The sequence below is a fragment of the Lathamus discolor genome, chromosome 6, assembly GCF_037157495.1.
Source record: "Lathamus discolor isolate bLatDis1 chromosome 6, bLatDis1.hap1, whole genome shotgun sequence".
In the NCBI taxonomy this organism is placed as follows: Eukaryota; Metazoa; Chordata; class Aves; order Psittaciformes; family Psittacidae; genus Lathamus; species Lathamus discolor.
Genome location: NC_088889.1, coordinates 89,295,615 through 89,309,392, shown reverse-complemented (window position 1 = coordinate 89,309,392; position 13,778 = coordinate 89,295,615). Strand labels below are relative to the sequence as shown.

The 13,778-nt window shown below is 46.8% G+C and overlaps 1 protein-coding gene across 2 annotated transcripts; it reads left to right on the top strand.

The window, feature by feature from the left end:
• The first annotated feature begins 920 nt into the window (after positions 1-920).
• On the top strand, positions 921-12,757 carry FLCN (folliculin). 2 transcript variants are annotated; one of them, XM_065684646.1, is made up of 12 exons: positions 921-1,004; positions 1,751-2,029; positions 2,840-2,986; positions 3,629-3,850; positions 4,327-4,487; positions 5,742-5,833; positions 6,565-6,755; positions 7,595-7,708; positions 8,074-8,197; positions 8,542-8,673; positions 10,071-10,176; positions 11,286-12,757. In XM_065684646.1, exons 2-12 carry the CDS (start codon positions 1,781-1,783, stop codon positions 11,485-11,487), a joined length of 1,740 nt encoding a protein of 579 aa, XP_065540718.1. In that variant the 5' UTR covers positions 921-1,004; positions 1,751-1,780; the 3' UTR covers positions 11,488-12,757. The 2 variants fall into 2 exon arrangements, with proteins under 2 accessions (XP_065540718.1, XP_065540719.1); XM_065684647.1 differs by lacking the exon at positions 921-1,004 and adding an exon at positions 1,159-1,226.
• Positions 12,758-13,778: the final 1,021 nt, after the last annotated feature.

The window sequence follows — 13,778 nt, the reverse complement described above, 5'->3', positions numbered from 1 at the left end:
CTAGTTCTTCTTGTGCAAACAGTGGGTTTTCCTTGGGAAGTGATGCTATGAGTGTCCAGGATGGCCTCCAGGATTAGATGTTGGATCAAACACTTTATATCTTTGTGTGCCAATAATCCCCCATCTGAGTGTTTTCTCCAGAGGCAGAACTTAGTCTATACATAATGGATCCAGAGGCAAATGCTGTAGTGGTATTGGTAATAGCTGCTCTTTCTTGGGATTTAAGTACATTTTACTCAGTGGAATGCTCTATCCTGTTACCTTGTGGAACACTTACTGCTTCTGTTCAGAATTGGGTGTTCAAAAGGGGTTAACTCCGATGTGAAGCGGATGGTGGGGGGCTCCAGTACTTCGTTATTTTGAAGCCTGAAAGGATTAGCACTTCTCATGGAATTTGGTTTATCTTTCCATCAGTTTTCTACTGATAGCGATAAAACTTGATTGGGTGAAGAGGAACCGGGGTAGTTTAATGGAGAATTGGCACCCAAGAGTCTCCAACAAGCATGTTTAACTGCGTCTGCTCCCTTCTTCCACGTTCTACCCTGCCCTAACCCCAGAATATTAATAGTTTAATGAATTAATACCCATCGCCTCCCTCAGCCTCCGCTGACTCCCTCAATCACCTCAGCGCGGCCCCTACCCCGCACAGCGCCTGCGCGACCCCGCCCGTGAGCCGCCATGCGGCCCGCACCATCTGGTGTGGGGAGGGGGGGAGCGGACACCTCTCCGCGTGCAGCCCCCGCAGGGTCGCAGGAGGCTGCTCGTCTCCTCTGGGCTCCTGAGGAGCCGGCAGTGTTGTCAGCTCTCTGCGGTGCGACAGCGGGACACGGGATAGCGAGGGAACGAAGGAGGAGTGTTCCAGACCTTCTCATCCTCCCCCTCGCTTAGTAATGGTTTTACCCAGCCCCTGTGGATGAGGGCGGCCGTGGGCAGAGTCACTGCCGTACCGGGGGGGAGCGGGGGATCGTGTGGAGAGCGGCGGGGAGGCCCGGCTCGGTACCGCGGTACGAACCTACTCCCCCTCCCTCTCTCCCGTTTTCCGCTTGCTCTCCTCGCAGCTCCTCGGTTGCGGTGGGTGTGCAGCTGGGGAGCTGCCGGCTCCTCTTCCCCCCCAGCTGCCGGTAGGGATGGTACGGGCCGGTGGGTCAGTCAGTGTCAGGCGCCCGCTGGCACGGCACGGGACGCGACGGGACGGGACGGGCTGGGGTGGGGGAGCCGGAGCCGCGGTAAGAGCGGTCGGGGCCGGGTCGCCGGTGTCCGGGACCGGGGAGGCCGGGGCGGCCGGGGCCCGGAAGGGGAGGCAGGCCTGGGTCCGGCTGGGCCTGAGGCGTTCGGGTCCGGGGGCGCTGAGCAGGGCCGGTTACCCCCTGAGGGCCTCCGGGCACGGGGAAGCTGCGCTGGTGGTGCCCGGGCACGGAGGTCTGATCTGCCAGACCCCAGCCTGTCCCGGTAAGAGCAGAGGTATCCGGTCATGGGGGGTCCGGTCCAGTCCCCCTCCCCACTGAGGCTTGCGGTGTCCCGGCTTGTTGTCTTCGACCCGGGCTAAATCAGCGCCGTTCTCGCCCTGTCAGGGTGCGAAGGGCTGGGCCTTGCTCGGGTCACCCCGTGGTGGAGCTGTGCTGGTCCCTTAGGCTGAGCTTAAGGGCAGCTGCTCCTGTAGGGATACAGAACAGGACCTGCGATCACCAGGCCAAGGAGATCCTTTAATATGTGTTGTTCTGCTGTTGTGTGCTTTCTCCCTTACCCGCAGGAGGCCTGACGCATGTGCTGAGCTCTCACTATGAATGCTATTGTTGCCCTCTGCCACTTCTGTGAGCTCCACGGCCCTCGCACCCTCTTTTGTACTGAGGTTCTACACTCACCGCTCCCCCAAGGCGCGAGCAGCGGGGACATCTCCGGGCAGAATGAGCAGGCAGAAGAGGAAGAAGGTGGCATTCAGATGAGCAGCCGCATCCGCTCGCACAGCCCAGCGGAAGGTGCCAGCGCTGACTCCAGCAGCCCAGGGCCGAAGAAGTCAGATATGTGCGAGGTAAGTGTGAAGAGCTGTGTGTGGACATCAGTGTCCTTTGGCTTAACTAAAGGGCTCTTGGATTCTCTAATGCAAATTCAGTTGTTTAAGAGAGGAAAAAGGTGATCTGCGCTTGTTTTGTATGTGACCGCTGGTGCCAGAAGATCTCTTGAGTCCTCCTAATGATCCATGACAAGAGGATAAGGAACTGTTGTTGAGTGTATAGACGTTGACAAGATGGTGTCTTGAGGTCTCTTTAAGCCTTGTGTTCTGTGAATCTCTCGTGCCTGAGAAATGCTTTCCTTATGCTTGAAGAACATGTATTTTATAGGGTCTGATCATTTATTAATGTCATTTATTAGTCATTTTAAGAGCAGTATTGATTAGGAAACAGGAAAGAAAAGGCATTAAAAGAGTAGAGTAAGCGTATGTTCTCAGTCATTCCTGTCCTTGTCTCCTATTAGTGCTTGTTCTGAGGTATTTGTTATTTAGTTTCCTTTAGGTTTTGGCCGGTTTTGTTAGATCAGTTGGTCTCAGAACTGCTGTTAACTGAATTTTACCACTTGTAGAGCCAGCACCAAGTTCACAATCAAATTAAATAGTGGAAAATGAGCATAAGAACAGAGGAAGTATATCACACAAAGTTCTGTGTGAGGAGCTGGGTCCAAATCCTCACCCTGACTCCTGTTTCTTGTCTTCTAAGTAATTTGTGTTGTCATCAATAGGTATAAGTAACATCTCCCTATGTTTTGAAGGGAATATGCAGAGGCCTTTGGAAACCTTAGACAACTGCATGCCCATTTATGCCTGGATTTGCTTTTCTATCTTCAGGGTTGCCGCTCTCTTGCAGGAGGACATCCTGGATACGTCAGCCACGACAAGGAGACGTCAATCAAATATGTCAGTCACCAGCACCCAAACCACCCCCAGCTCTTCAGCATCGTGCGCCAGGCCTGTGTTCGCAGCCTGAGCTGTGAGGTAACTGTCTGGGAGAACAGGGAGAGAATCTGGTCATGGCTTTAGGTATCAGCGCTTTGCTCATCCTGACTGCTCTGCACAGCCTGAAGCAAGGAGGGAATGGAGGTGGAAAGGCAAACGCACAAGTCTGTCCATTCCAGGTTTGATGGTAGCTTTTAAGGTTGATCTTTGATAACTTGAGAGTTCCTTCCTCTCACCTTTTGAGTCCCTTTCTTGATTTTGCTCCTAGATGTTCATCGTTTTCCTTTGTAAGATAAACTGGGTTTGTAAGAACATTGGAATCTGTTGTTTAGTGCCAAGGAATATTTGAACTTTGTAGACCACTAATGTTCAACATCTTGTAGAAGTGAAGGGAGAACCGTACAGATCAGTGAGCATGTGTGTGTCAGGATCAGCAAAATCCCTTGTGGATTCTCGACAGTATTGTCATTGAATAGAGCTGAGTTCTTAACATGCTGTTAATTTGAAGCTTTTATAGTGTTTGTAAAGTATCTCCGGAGGTCTGTTTGACCACATATTTTGGATAGCAGCCTAAAAAAGGCTTATTTTCTTCACTCAGAGTAGGCAGCTTTGTGCAGTTTATTGCCATTTCAGCTGTGTGATCTGCTTAACCACTTTGGTGTATGTGCCCTTCCCCTTCAGGTCTGCCCAGGACGGGAAGGCCCTATTTTTTTTGGAGATGAACAGCATGGTTTTGTGTTCAGCCACACCTTCTTTATCAAAGACAGCCTGGCTCGAGGCTTTCAGCGCTGGTACAGCATCATCACCATCATGATGGACCGGATTTACCTCATCAACTCCTGGCCTTTCTTGCTGGGGAAAATCAGAGGCATCATTGATGAGCTTCAGGGCAAAGCACTTAAGGTAGGCCAGTGCGCACAGTCTGTTTGACTCAGCGTTAGTAAAACATTACAATAGCTGATGTGCAGCTGAGTCAAAAAGCTGATCCAGCTCATTGCAGTCAGGGTGGACATTAAAGTTGACCGAAGGGACAAGAGGATGGTGTGTATCTGGGGTGTAGGAAGGAAGGAATAGGGTGCCTCTGACATTTTAGACCAGTCGTAACACACTTCACAGACCTAAGTGCTAGACAGTAGCTCTGTTAGAAATTTAAGTAACTAAAGCTGAGAAGGATCATGCTTTTGGAGCACTTAATGGTAATTCTAGTCAATCTGAGAATAAGATGTCCCTTCTCTCTCTTTTCCTGTAATTTACAGTGTATTTTGGATGATTGTGTGTGAGGCACCTTTTCACTTTGTACTTTTATTGGGTATTTTTTGGCTCAGCTCTACGTAAACATCTCTTTCAGTCTCTTACACTGCCCTTCTTCCATGGTGTAGGTGTTTGAAGCAGAGCAGTATGGGTGCCCTCAGCGTGCGCAGCGGATGAACACGGCCTTCACTCCCTTCCTGCACCAGCGGAACGGCAACGCAGCCCGGTCCTTAACATCACTGACCAACGATGAAAACCTCTGGGCATGTTTGCATACGTCCTTTGCTTGGTAATGCCACTTGTGTTTCTAGCTTCTACACCACCTTCATGAAGAGAATACTGGCATGTTCTGAAAGGGTGGAAATGTGATTTGAGTGTTTGGCTGTTGTTTTTCTTCTTGAGGTAGGAAGTTGGGCTTTGCTAAGTAGTCTCTGAATTGGAAGGAGCACAAGAAGATGGCAGCCTGCTGATGACTTTAGCACAAAAAAAAAATCTCCTTGTTGCTGTGAAATAATCATGGAATAATCTGGGTTGGAAGGGACCTTAAAGCTCATCCAGCCCCAGGCTCCTGCCATGGGCAGGGACACCTTCCACTAGAGCAGGTTGCTCCAAGCCCCGTCCAACCTGGCCTTGAGCACTGCCAGGGTTGGGGCAGGCACAGCTTCTCTGGGCACCCTGTGCCAGCGCCTCAGCACCGTCACAGAGAATTTTATTCCTAATATCCTGTCTAAATCTCCCCTCTTAGCTGCTGTAAGAGCTCCCCTTAAGGAGCCTGCTCTTCTCCAGGCTGAACAAGCCCAGCTCTCTCAGCCTGGCTCCAGAGCAGAGCTGCTCCAGCCCTCTCAGCATCTTCGTGGCCTCCTCTAGACTCACTCCAACAGCTCCATGTCCCTCTTGTTGGAGGCCCCAGACCTGGATGCAGTGCTCTTGGTGGGTTTCACGAGAGCAGAGTAGAGGTGGAGAATCCCCTCCCTTGATCTGCTGGTCATGCTAAAGATGAAATAAACCTGCTAATGTGGCAGCTAATGGAAGCTATGTGTATCTAGATGGAAAACCTTTGCAGTATAAAAGTAGGTATGGAAGAAAGCATGGGAAGATGCTCCTACCCTCAGTGTGTTGTACCTTGGATTTGCATTTGGAGTACAGTGAATGTTCACCTGGAAATGCAGAGTATTGTGATAGGCAGTGTGGGAGGTGCAGCTGTTTGGCACACTAGCATGTCTGTGGCAGTCTGGTTGCTCCAGTACCTGACTTCCTCATCACACTTCCCTAGAAAGATGCCACAGAGAGGGTTGCAACACCGGCATGTGACTTGGGTGGGTGATGAGTGTTTTGCAAAATGGTAGTGCTTTTGGTGACTGTGTGTGACAGTGGTTGTAAGATGCACTGATAGTTACCACAATGAGGAAGGCATAGAGATGTGTTGAAAGCAAATACGTATTGGTTAGTGGTTGGGTTTTTGTTGAGCTCATCACACCCAAGTGTCTTGCTAGGCTTTTGCAGGTTTAATGAGTGCTGCTTACGTTTCTTTCAATGATTCCAGGCTTTTGAAAGCCTGTGGCAGCCGACTTACAGAGAAGCTTCTGGAGGGAGCACCAACAGAAGACACCCTTGTTCAGATGGAAAAACTTGCAGGTGAGAGAGAGATTTCCAGAGCTGGAAGACCCTCTTTGGATGGTAAAACACCAAATTCTGTCATCTCATCAGCATCAAAAGCACAGCCATCTCTTCTCAGCTTTAGCGGCAGTCTCTGCAGTAGCTGGTGTGCTCTCCCATGTAGGGATGACTGACAGGAGTGTGAAATCAATGCCCTTGTCCTCGTAGGCTCTCTGCATGCACATGTGATCTTGGTTACTTGAGTAGGAGTGTTAGGAGTGTTGCATCATCATGATTATTGTTCTCTCTGGCTGGGTTGGCCTTTCCAATGAATCTTTACAACCAGAAGAATTTGCAGTCACAATATATGGGCTTCTTGCTCCTTTTTCTACAACATTTCTAAAGGATCGTAATTCATTTCTTGCATTGAATTATTTTATGAATCCATTTAGCTTAGAATCTTCAAAACCTGCCTCAAAGCTTTGGCCCATGCCCTTTAAAGCAAGAATAAAGAACTGGTCAAAAGATGTGACTTTGTGTTCTGTAGAAGCTGCAAATTCCTTCCTGAAGCTTCAGTGCTTATCTTCTATCTGAATTCATAAACTTTGTTAAGACTTTGGGTGTGTCTGTGGTGCCAGTACTTCCAGTTGCTGTGTTCTGAACTCTCTCTTCCCACATCCAGCCAAAATCAATTGGCTGCAGTATGTGTAGGCACTTCCCATTCCTAGAGAGCAGCAATTCTTATGACCTCTCTGCCCTTCTTTTGCTAGATCTGAAGGAAGAGTCAGAAGGCTGGGATGGTTCTGAGGAAGAAGAGAAACCTTCTTCCCAGCCAGATGCTGTGGAAGGGCAGGAACTATCTAAATGCTCACCTGAAACATCCCTGATGCCAGATTGCAACAGCTGGAATGTAGCTCACAGAAGGTTGTCTGTCTTTCGCTCTCTCAGGCACATGAGGCAGGTAAGAGAGGAGCATGTTACTGATGCTGAATTCCCAAGCATATCTTTAAAAGATACATTTATTTCCTGCACTCTGCACTTCTTCCCTGGTTATGTGTTCAACACAGAGCCTGCAGAGCTCATAACACGGTGTTAACTGCATCTAGATCATGTGGGCCTCTAGTGATCATCAGTCATGTGGGATGGGATCATATGATTTCCATCAAATTCCACACTCCTCTTCTTCCCAAAAGCAGTGACAGTAATTTAACACAGAGGTCGTGCAGCATCCCCAAAGCCAAGTATTATTTGCTTAAAACAAAAGTATTTCAGAAGGAAAAAGAAACATTTACAAGCAAAGCAGATGGTTCTGTACAGATCAGGCTTCTCTCCAGTGCTTCCAGTTACCTGGCTGAGGGGGAAGGTTCAGTGCATTTGACCCCCAGTCTGTCACACCAGCTTGTTTTCCTGGACCAAGTACCTGCTTTATGTCTTCGGCCTCCTTTTGTTCTACTGTCTCCCAGTTTAGAAGGCTTGAAGCTGTGGAACTGCACCACTGTATTGTAAGTGTGTGCCTTTGGAGGCTTGTTTAAGAGCATTGTTTCATCTCTGTGCATAACCCAGATCAGAGAAATGCCTGAAAGTTGTTATCATCTATCAGAAGTTGTTCAGTCCTGCCCCAAAACACTTGGTCTTGGTGCTGTGGTTTAGAGCTACTACTCTGTGTGCAAGACCCGCTAAATTCTCACGTTTATTTCTGCTGTTCAGTCCTAGCCGTGTTCTTATGTGGCAGGCATGGTTTTAGTGGACTTTTCACTGATTTTCATAACCAATGCAGAATGGTTTGGGGTTTTTTTCCAGGTTCTGGGGGCATCAGCATTCCGCATGCTGGCTTGGCATGTTCTGATGGGGAACCAGGTCATCTGGAAAGCTCGAGATACGGATCTTGTCCAGTCTGCTTTTGATGTGCTACGGGTAAAAGCTTTTTCCTTGTGTTTCCTGGCTGCATATTTTTACATGCATTTCCTTAATAGTCCAGTGTTCATGACGGCCTGTCTCTGACATGTGATCTCATGGAGAATGTGGTCTGAATTACATGGGTTTGAAAACACAAACCCACCAACAAAAAAGAGCCACCAAAGAAAGGAGACTCAACCTTTGGATGTTGTGGTTGTCCTCAGCAACTTTCAAGCTGATTTTGGGGGATATTTCTGATCCCCCAAATCAGGAGCTTTCCCCAAGCAGTGCTCCAAGTCTTTCTCCTTGGAAGTCAGGAAGAAAACTGTACTGTACTCTTTTACTTCCAGTGTTTCTCCTGACGTGTTTCCTTCCTTCTCTAGACTATGCTGCCTGTTGGCTGTGTGCGGATCATCCCCTACAGTGACCAGTATGAGGAGGCGTATCGGTGTAACTTCCTAGGGCTTAGCCCACACGTCCAAATCCCATCCCACATCCTGTCATCTGGTAAGAACCTGATGCAGAACCCTCTCCTTCCCCTGTCATGTTAAAGGGCACAAGATTCTTATTTTATATATGAAGTATTGGCAGTCTTAACAATGTTGCATGAACTAAAGCTTGTACCACATTGTTTTGTTTTCCCTATATCCCTGCCTGATCAGTAGTGGAGAGGTGTGACACCTGCTTTAAGCACTGATCAGACATAGCCAACGGTCTTGGTTCCTACTGGGGTAAGGTTGATGCTGGACCAAACACTGACAGAGCTGTGCTTTCTCCAAGCAGGGTGTGCAGCTGTAGTTTAGAACCTGGGCTGCTTCAGTTAATGTTCTTTTGGGTTCTTGTCACTCTAGAGTTTGCGGTGCTTGTGGAAGTTCGTGCTGCAACCCGGTCCAGCCTCTACCCAACGCTGTTTGATGAGGAGCAGTCCCTCAACAAGTACGAGTTTGTTGTCACCAGCGGCAGCCCTGTGGCAGCAGATCGAGGTGGGTGATTTGAAAGCAAGAAGAACCTGTATCACAGAGATTAAACACACATCTTGATCTTTAACTGCTTTTTATGCTATTCATGTAGTAGGGTCAGAAAACAACTGGGTTGAATACTGAGATGAGGTTTACCGCAGTCTGTTTAATTATAAAAGGTTTTTTTTACCAGATCAGCATTTTGCTTAACTAAAAATAGCAGTGCTTGTAGGGAAATTCTTGTGTAACCCCCAGTGAATACTGCATAGCCTGGAATACTGTGTGTTTGAGTACATCTAGCTTACAAGAACTATGATATTACTCATCTCCCATGTTCCATGTGGCAGATGGCTAAATCCTTCCTGCTCTGTCCTCTGAAAGTACAGGTGCAGTGCAAAGCAGAGACTTACTCTGTGTAATGCATACTTACAGTATAATTACAATAGTCTACTTCCTATCCAACCAGTGGCATGTCTAGAAGCTTCTGGACAAGAATAGTCACTGAAACGTCATTTCTCCACCACAGCATCAGTTATTAGCCTGTGGACTACTGGGAGAAAAGCCTCCTAGGGAATTCCAAAAAGTGGTTGGGGAGAGGAATGCCTTGGGATGGCTGTTGGTTTGGGTTTTTACTAAGTACCCTGGAACTGCCCTTAAGAAGAGGAACATTGAATCAAGAGTAAGCAGAGACTTCAAAACTGAGGGCTTACATTTTTATGTATGTTATACAAAGTAGGAAGACTTTTCATAACTTTGCATTTTTTAAGGAGCTTTTGATATGAAACTAGAGCCAACAAAACCTAAACAACAGTTTAAAATGGGTCTGAAGGAAACAAAGGCCCCTTTGTCGCAAGTCCCGTTCCTTCACAGAATTCCGTGTTGCTTCTTGGATCAGGTGTTTCTCTAGTGGGATGATCTTTAGCTCCTCTTGCAGGGAAGTGAAATCAAGATAGGCCACTGGGGGGAACATTTTCCTCCTTATATGCAGGTTTCTTCTGGACTCAAGGGAGATTATTATCTATGAAGTAATGGAGGCAAATTCTGTGTTGAAGTTGGCTGTGCTGTTACTAATAGTGTAGCTTTCTCCATACAGAGGAAGCTGCATTAATGCACCAGACCAAAGCGCTGGTGGAAAATGAGTGTGGACTTAAACAGGATAAGAGGTGGAACAAGTATATATTCTTGTCTGTAATTCCAGCAGGTATCCAGGCCATAGAATTAGATGGACTGGTCCTTGCTAACAATGACTAGTAAAGGTGTAAGTGGGTAACCTGTAGTTTATGTGTTCTCTTCCAGCAGGTATCAAGGCCATAGAATAAATTGACTAGTCCTTGCTAACAATGACTAGTGAAGGTGTAAGTGGGTAACCTGTAGTTTGTGTTCTCTTTCTCACCCTTTTCCCCTTCTTTCTGCTGCTGTAGTTGGTCCTACAATCTTGAACAAGATCGAAGCTGCCCTGACCAACCAGAACCTTTCTGTAGATGTTGTGGATCAGTGCCTTGTCTGCCTCAAGGAGGAGTGGATGAAGTAAGTGTGACTACACTGCTTTCAGAGAAACAGCTTTGGCACTAATCCCAGAATGGTTACAGCAGAGTACAGGACAAACTTGTAGTCAGGTAACTTCTGCTGTAGTGTTGACAGTAGTTGGCTTTGCTGTTAGGAGCTAGGAATATCTGAGTTGTTCTACTCTAGTCATAGAAATCCCAGACTGGTTTGGGTTGAAAGGGACCTTAAAGCTCATCGAGCTCCAACCCCTGCTATGGGCAGGGACACCTTCCACTAGAGCAGGTTGCTCCAAGCTCCTGTGTCCAACCTGGCCTTGAACACTGCCAGGAATGGGGCAGCCACAGCTTCTCTGGGCACCCTGTGCCAGCGCCTCAGCACCCTCACAGGGAAGAGCTTCTGCCTAAGAACTCATCTCAGTCTCCCCTCTAGCAGGTTAAAGCCATTCCCCCTTGTCCTGTCCCTACAGGCCCTTGTCAAAAGCCCCTCTCCAGCTTTCTTGTAGCCCCCTTTAGGTACTGGAAGTACCTTAAAAAGTAGTCCTTACTCTGGTTTTGGCTGTCAGCAGTTCTTAACCTTTATGCTTCAGTTCACACAGCTGTAGGTTACCTACATGACAATACTTGCCTGCCTGATACACGTTATGAGGATTAAGTCCGCGAATCCATATATGCCTGTCCATGTGTGCTATATTCCGGTGCGGATAACATGCCAAACAGATGTCATGATTGTGTCTTGAGGCACTATGTTTTAAGGGTGCAGGTATAAAGGAAGACCAGACAGTCATGTGGAATAATTCATGGAACGTTAAGATTCTGTGGATTTACCTTAGGGCCTAATTGGCACTAGATGTGTCTCCTAGGGAGGTTCCCAGTTGTCACAATGAATTGTTTTACCTTCCACTAGAATGAAGAAACAAACTAGAATTGTGCATATTACGAGTGGAAATGAGTAATCCCCCTTTCCTTGTACTCTTCTTCATTCAAAGCATGAGAAGTTTCTGCAGAATACTGTTTGAAGCTGTTATTAACATTCTCTTGCAATAGGTACTGAGAGAAACTGCAGTTTACTGCTCATTCCCTCTTTGACATGTGCAAATCCATTGTAATAACAGGAGTTTCTTGTTCTTATAGTAAAGTGAAGGTCCTCTTCAAATTCACTAAAGTGGACAGCAGACCCAAGGAGGATACCCAAAAACTGCTGAGCATCCTGGGAGCTGCTGAGGAGGACAACGTCAAGCTTCTCAAGTTCTGGATGACTGGCTTGAGCAAGACATACAAGTCCCACCTGATGTCAACAGTTCGCAGCCCCACGTCCTCCGAGTCCAGGAACTAAAAGGTGCCCAACCTCACTTGCTGCCTTCAGATAACCGCAGGGACCCTGAGTTACCGCTGCTGAGCCCGCAGCATGTGCATCAGGTGGATAGTGCCACTTCATCACTGTTCTCCTCGTCCTCAGACTAACTTGAAGAGCCACTTGAGTGTTTTCTAATTGCTGTGAGACTGGACTAATACGTGCTAATAAATAGTGCTGCTGTCTGTCCTAAACTCAGCTCTGAACCTAGACCTGCACACTCGAGACTAAAGTGACACTCAAAGAATCGGTGTGAGTTGATCAAATCCCATCCTGCCTCACTAAGCACTGTGGTGTGGCAGTAGAGCTCAGTTTTAGCTTTCATTGGCAACACTTGGCTACCTGTGACAACATCCAGATCTCCTGGGAGTGGATACAGTTCATCTCTCCAAATTCCACATAAATCTCCTAAATACCTGAGAAAACAAGAACCAAAAACCAAGTGACAACGTCACAGGGTCTGGATCCACGTGTAAATTATTTCAAACCACTTTCTGTTCGGATTTACAAGAGACTTCTTTTCTGCTGTAGCATAAGTCAGGATATCCCATTGGAGTCCTGTCACTCCACTTTATTTATTTATATCTTAACTTGAGACAGTTTCAGCATTTGCTTCGGAAACCTTGTTGAGGAGGGAGAATTGTAATATAAGGAGTCTCTAAAAGCAGCCTGCTTGCCTCTCTAGAGGGTAAAACACTCGCCTTGTTTTGCATGCAGTTGCAAAACTTCCAGGTAATGAAGATTACCTCGTCAGGATCTGGTTGCTGGTGGTGTCCTATCTCCAGAAAGAGTTTTCTAGCTTCCTAGTGAAGTTAAGCAGGAAAGATCCAACCTGTAGGTGCTCCCTTATCTAACTCTATAGTAGCCATTTTTTGCTTAATAGTTCATGGAAACATTGGTGCATTTTTTTTTAATGACCTAAACCAGATTTTTCCTTATCTGTAGTGTAAGGAATTACTGTTTCTGTTGTGAAGTCTTTGTTTTGTTGTTTCCTCTGGATCAGTGTTGGGAAAACTTGACATTACCACAGACATTTGTACGAAGCTAAAGGCAGGTTTTACCCAGGTGACCTTCTACACTCATTCAAACAAGACTCGAGCTCAGAGGCAATGTTCCAACTTGTCGTGAGTTCTGTTCTTATATATATATATACATAAAATATGCAGGTTGATTTTTTTTCTGTGTCTGGAACATCTGTAAAATGGAGACAGGCATTAAATCTCAGTAAGAGCTATTTTTGTAAATGGACAAAGCCTGGGTTTGTGTTCATTTTCAGTGTGTGTTGCTGTGGGGGAAGCAGCAGTTGATCTGTGTCTTAGCCTAAATCTAATTTAATAGGCCTTTTCCTCTTAACTTTGTATTAGTTTCTAGTACATCTGGAGCAAGAGATGCTCAGATATGGTAACTAAAACTGCTTGACTGGACATAAAACAACTACAGGAGATTCAAGCAGCAAACATGCTTGGGCAAAGGCATTACTCTGTTACTTCAAAACCAAAGCACTTGTTTAATTTCAGACTTTGGAAAGAAGCTGGCATTTCCCCATTGTGAGTAAGGAAACAGGAGATGGGGCTTTGAGTAATGCATGCATCTTGTTTCCTCTGTGCTAGTCATGAGGGGAGAACAAAGCCCACTGTCAGTGGGGGGAAAGCAACAGAAGTAATTAGAGAGGCACAGACCAGTGAATCAATTTCCAGTGCTTGCTCTTGTAGCAATCTTTTATCAGATCTTTTTGCACTTGAAAGCCGTTCTGGTCCAATCCAGAGCTGTGTAACACAGCAGGTAAGACATGACTTGGCATTGTTTGATTGCTGAACTGATTTTATCTTTTAAAGACTAGCTCTCCCAATGTTAAAACCTAATGTCCATCAAACCTGCCACTGGTGCATGAGCATCCTGTGCTTCTGAACAGAAGTGTGGTTTCTTCTGAAGCAGCAAATAGGTGGGCACAAGGTCAAGCCTGAGGCTTCATCTTCTTCCTCGTGCTTGTGTGAAGGGTGAGTTGTTTGCAGTGTCACTCTGTCTCTGTCCTGATCTGTGTCATGGACAACCAGATTCTGGATAATGCATCATTTTTGAGCCAGGGCAAGGAAACCACTACCTTGGTGCTTATAAACTGCCCACAGAAAGGAAAGGGGAGAGCTGCTAAGTCTGTGAACACATAAAGCAGATGCTCTTGCCTGCCAGAACAGATCTATACATGGGATTATCAAGTAATTGCCTGGGCAAGTTCATGCAGCTCCCAGATTATCCCGCGGGCGCTCCTTTTGCCG

Excerpts from the sequence above, each read along its gene's own strand:
- FLCN (XM_065684646.1), top strand. The coding sequence starts at position 1,781 with ATGAATGCTATTGTTGCCCTCTGCCACTTCTGTGAGCTCCACGGCCCT. Across the intron at positions 5,834-6,564 it reads TCAGATGGAAAAACTTGCAG|ATCTGAAGGAAGAGTCAGAA; the intron begins GTGAGAGAGAGA and ends TTCTTTTGCTAG. Across the intron at positions 6,756-7,594 it reads CTCTCAGGCACATGAGGCAG|GTTCTGGGGGCATCAGCATT; the intron begins GTAAGAGAGGAG and ends GTTTTTTTCCAG.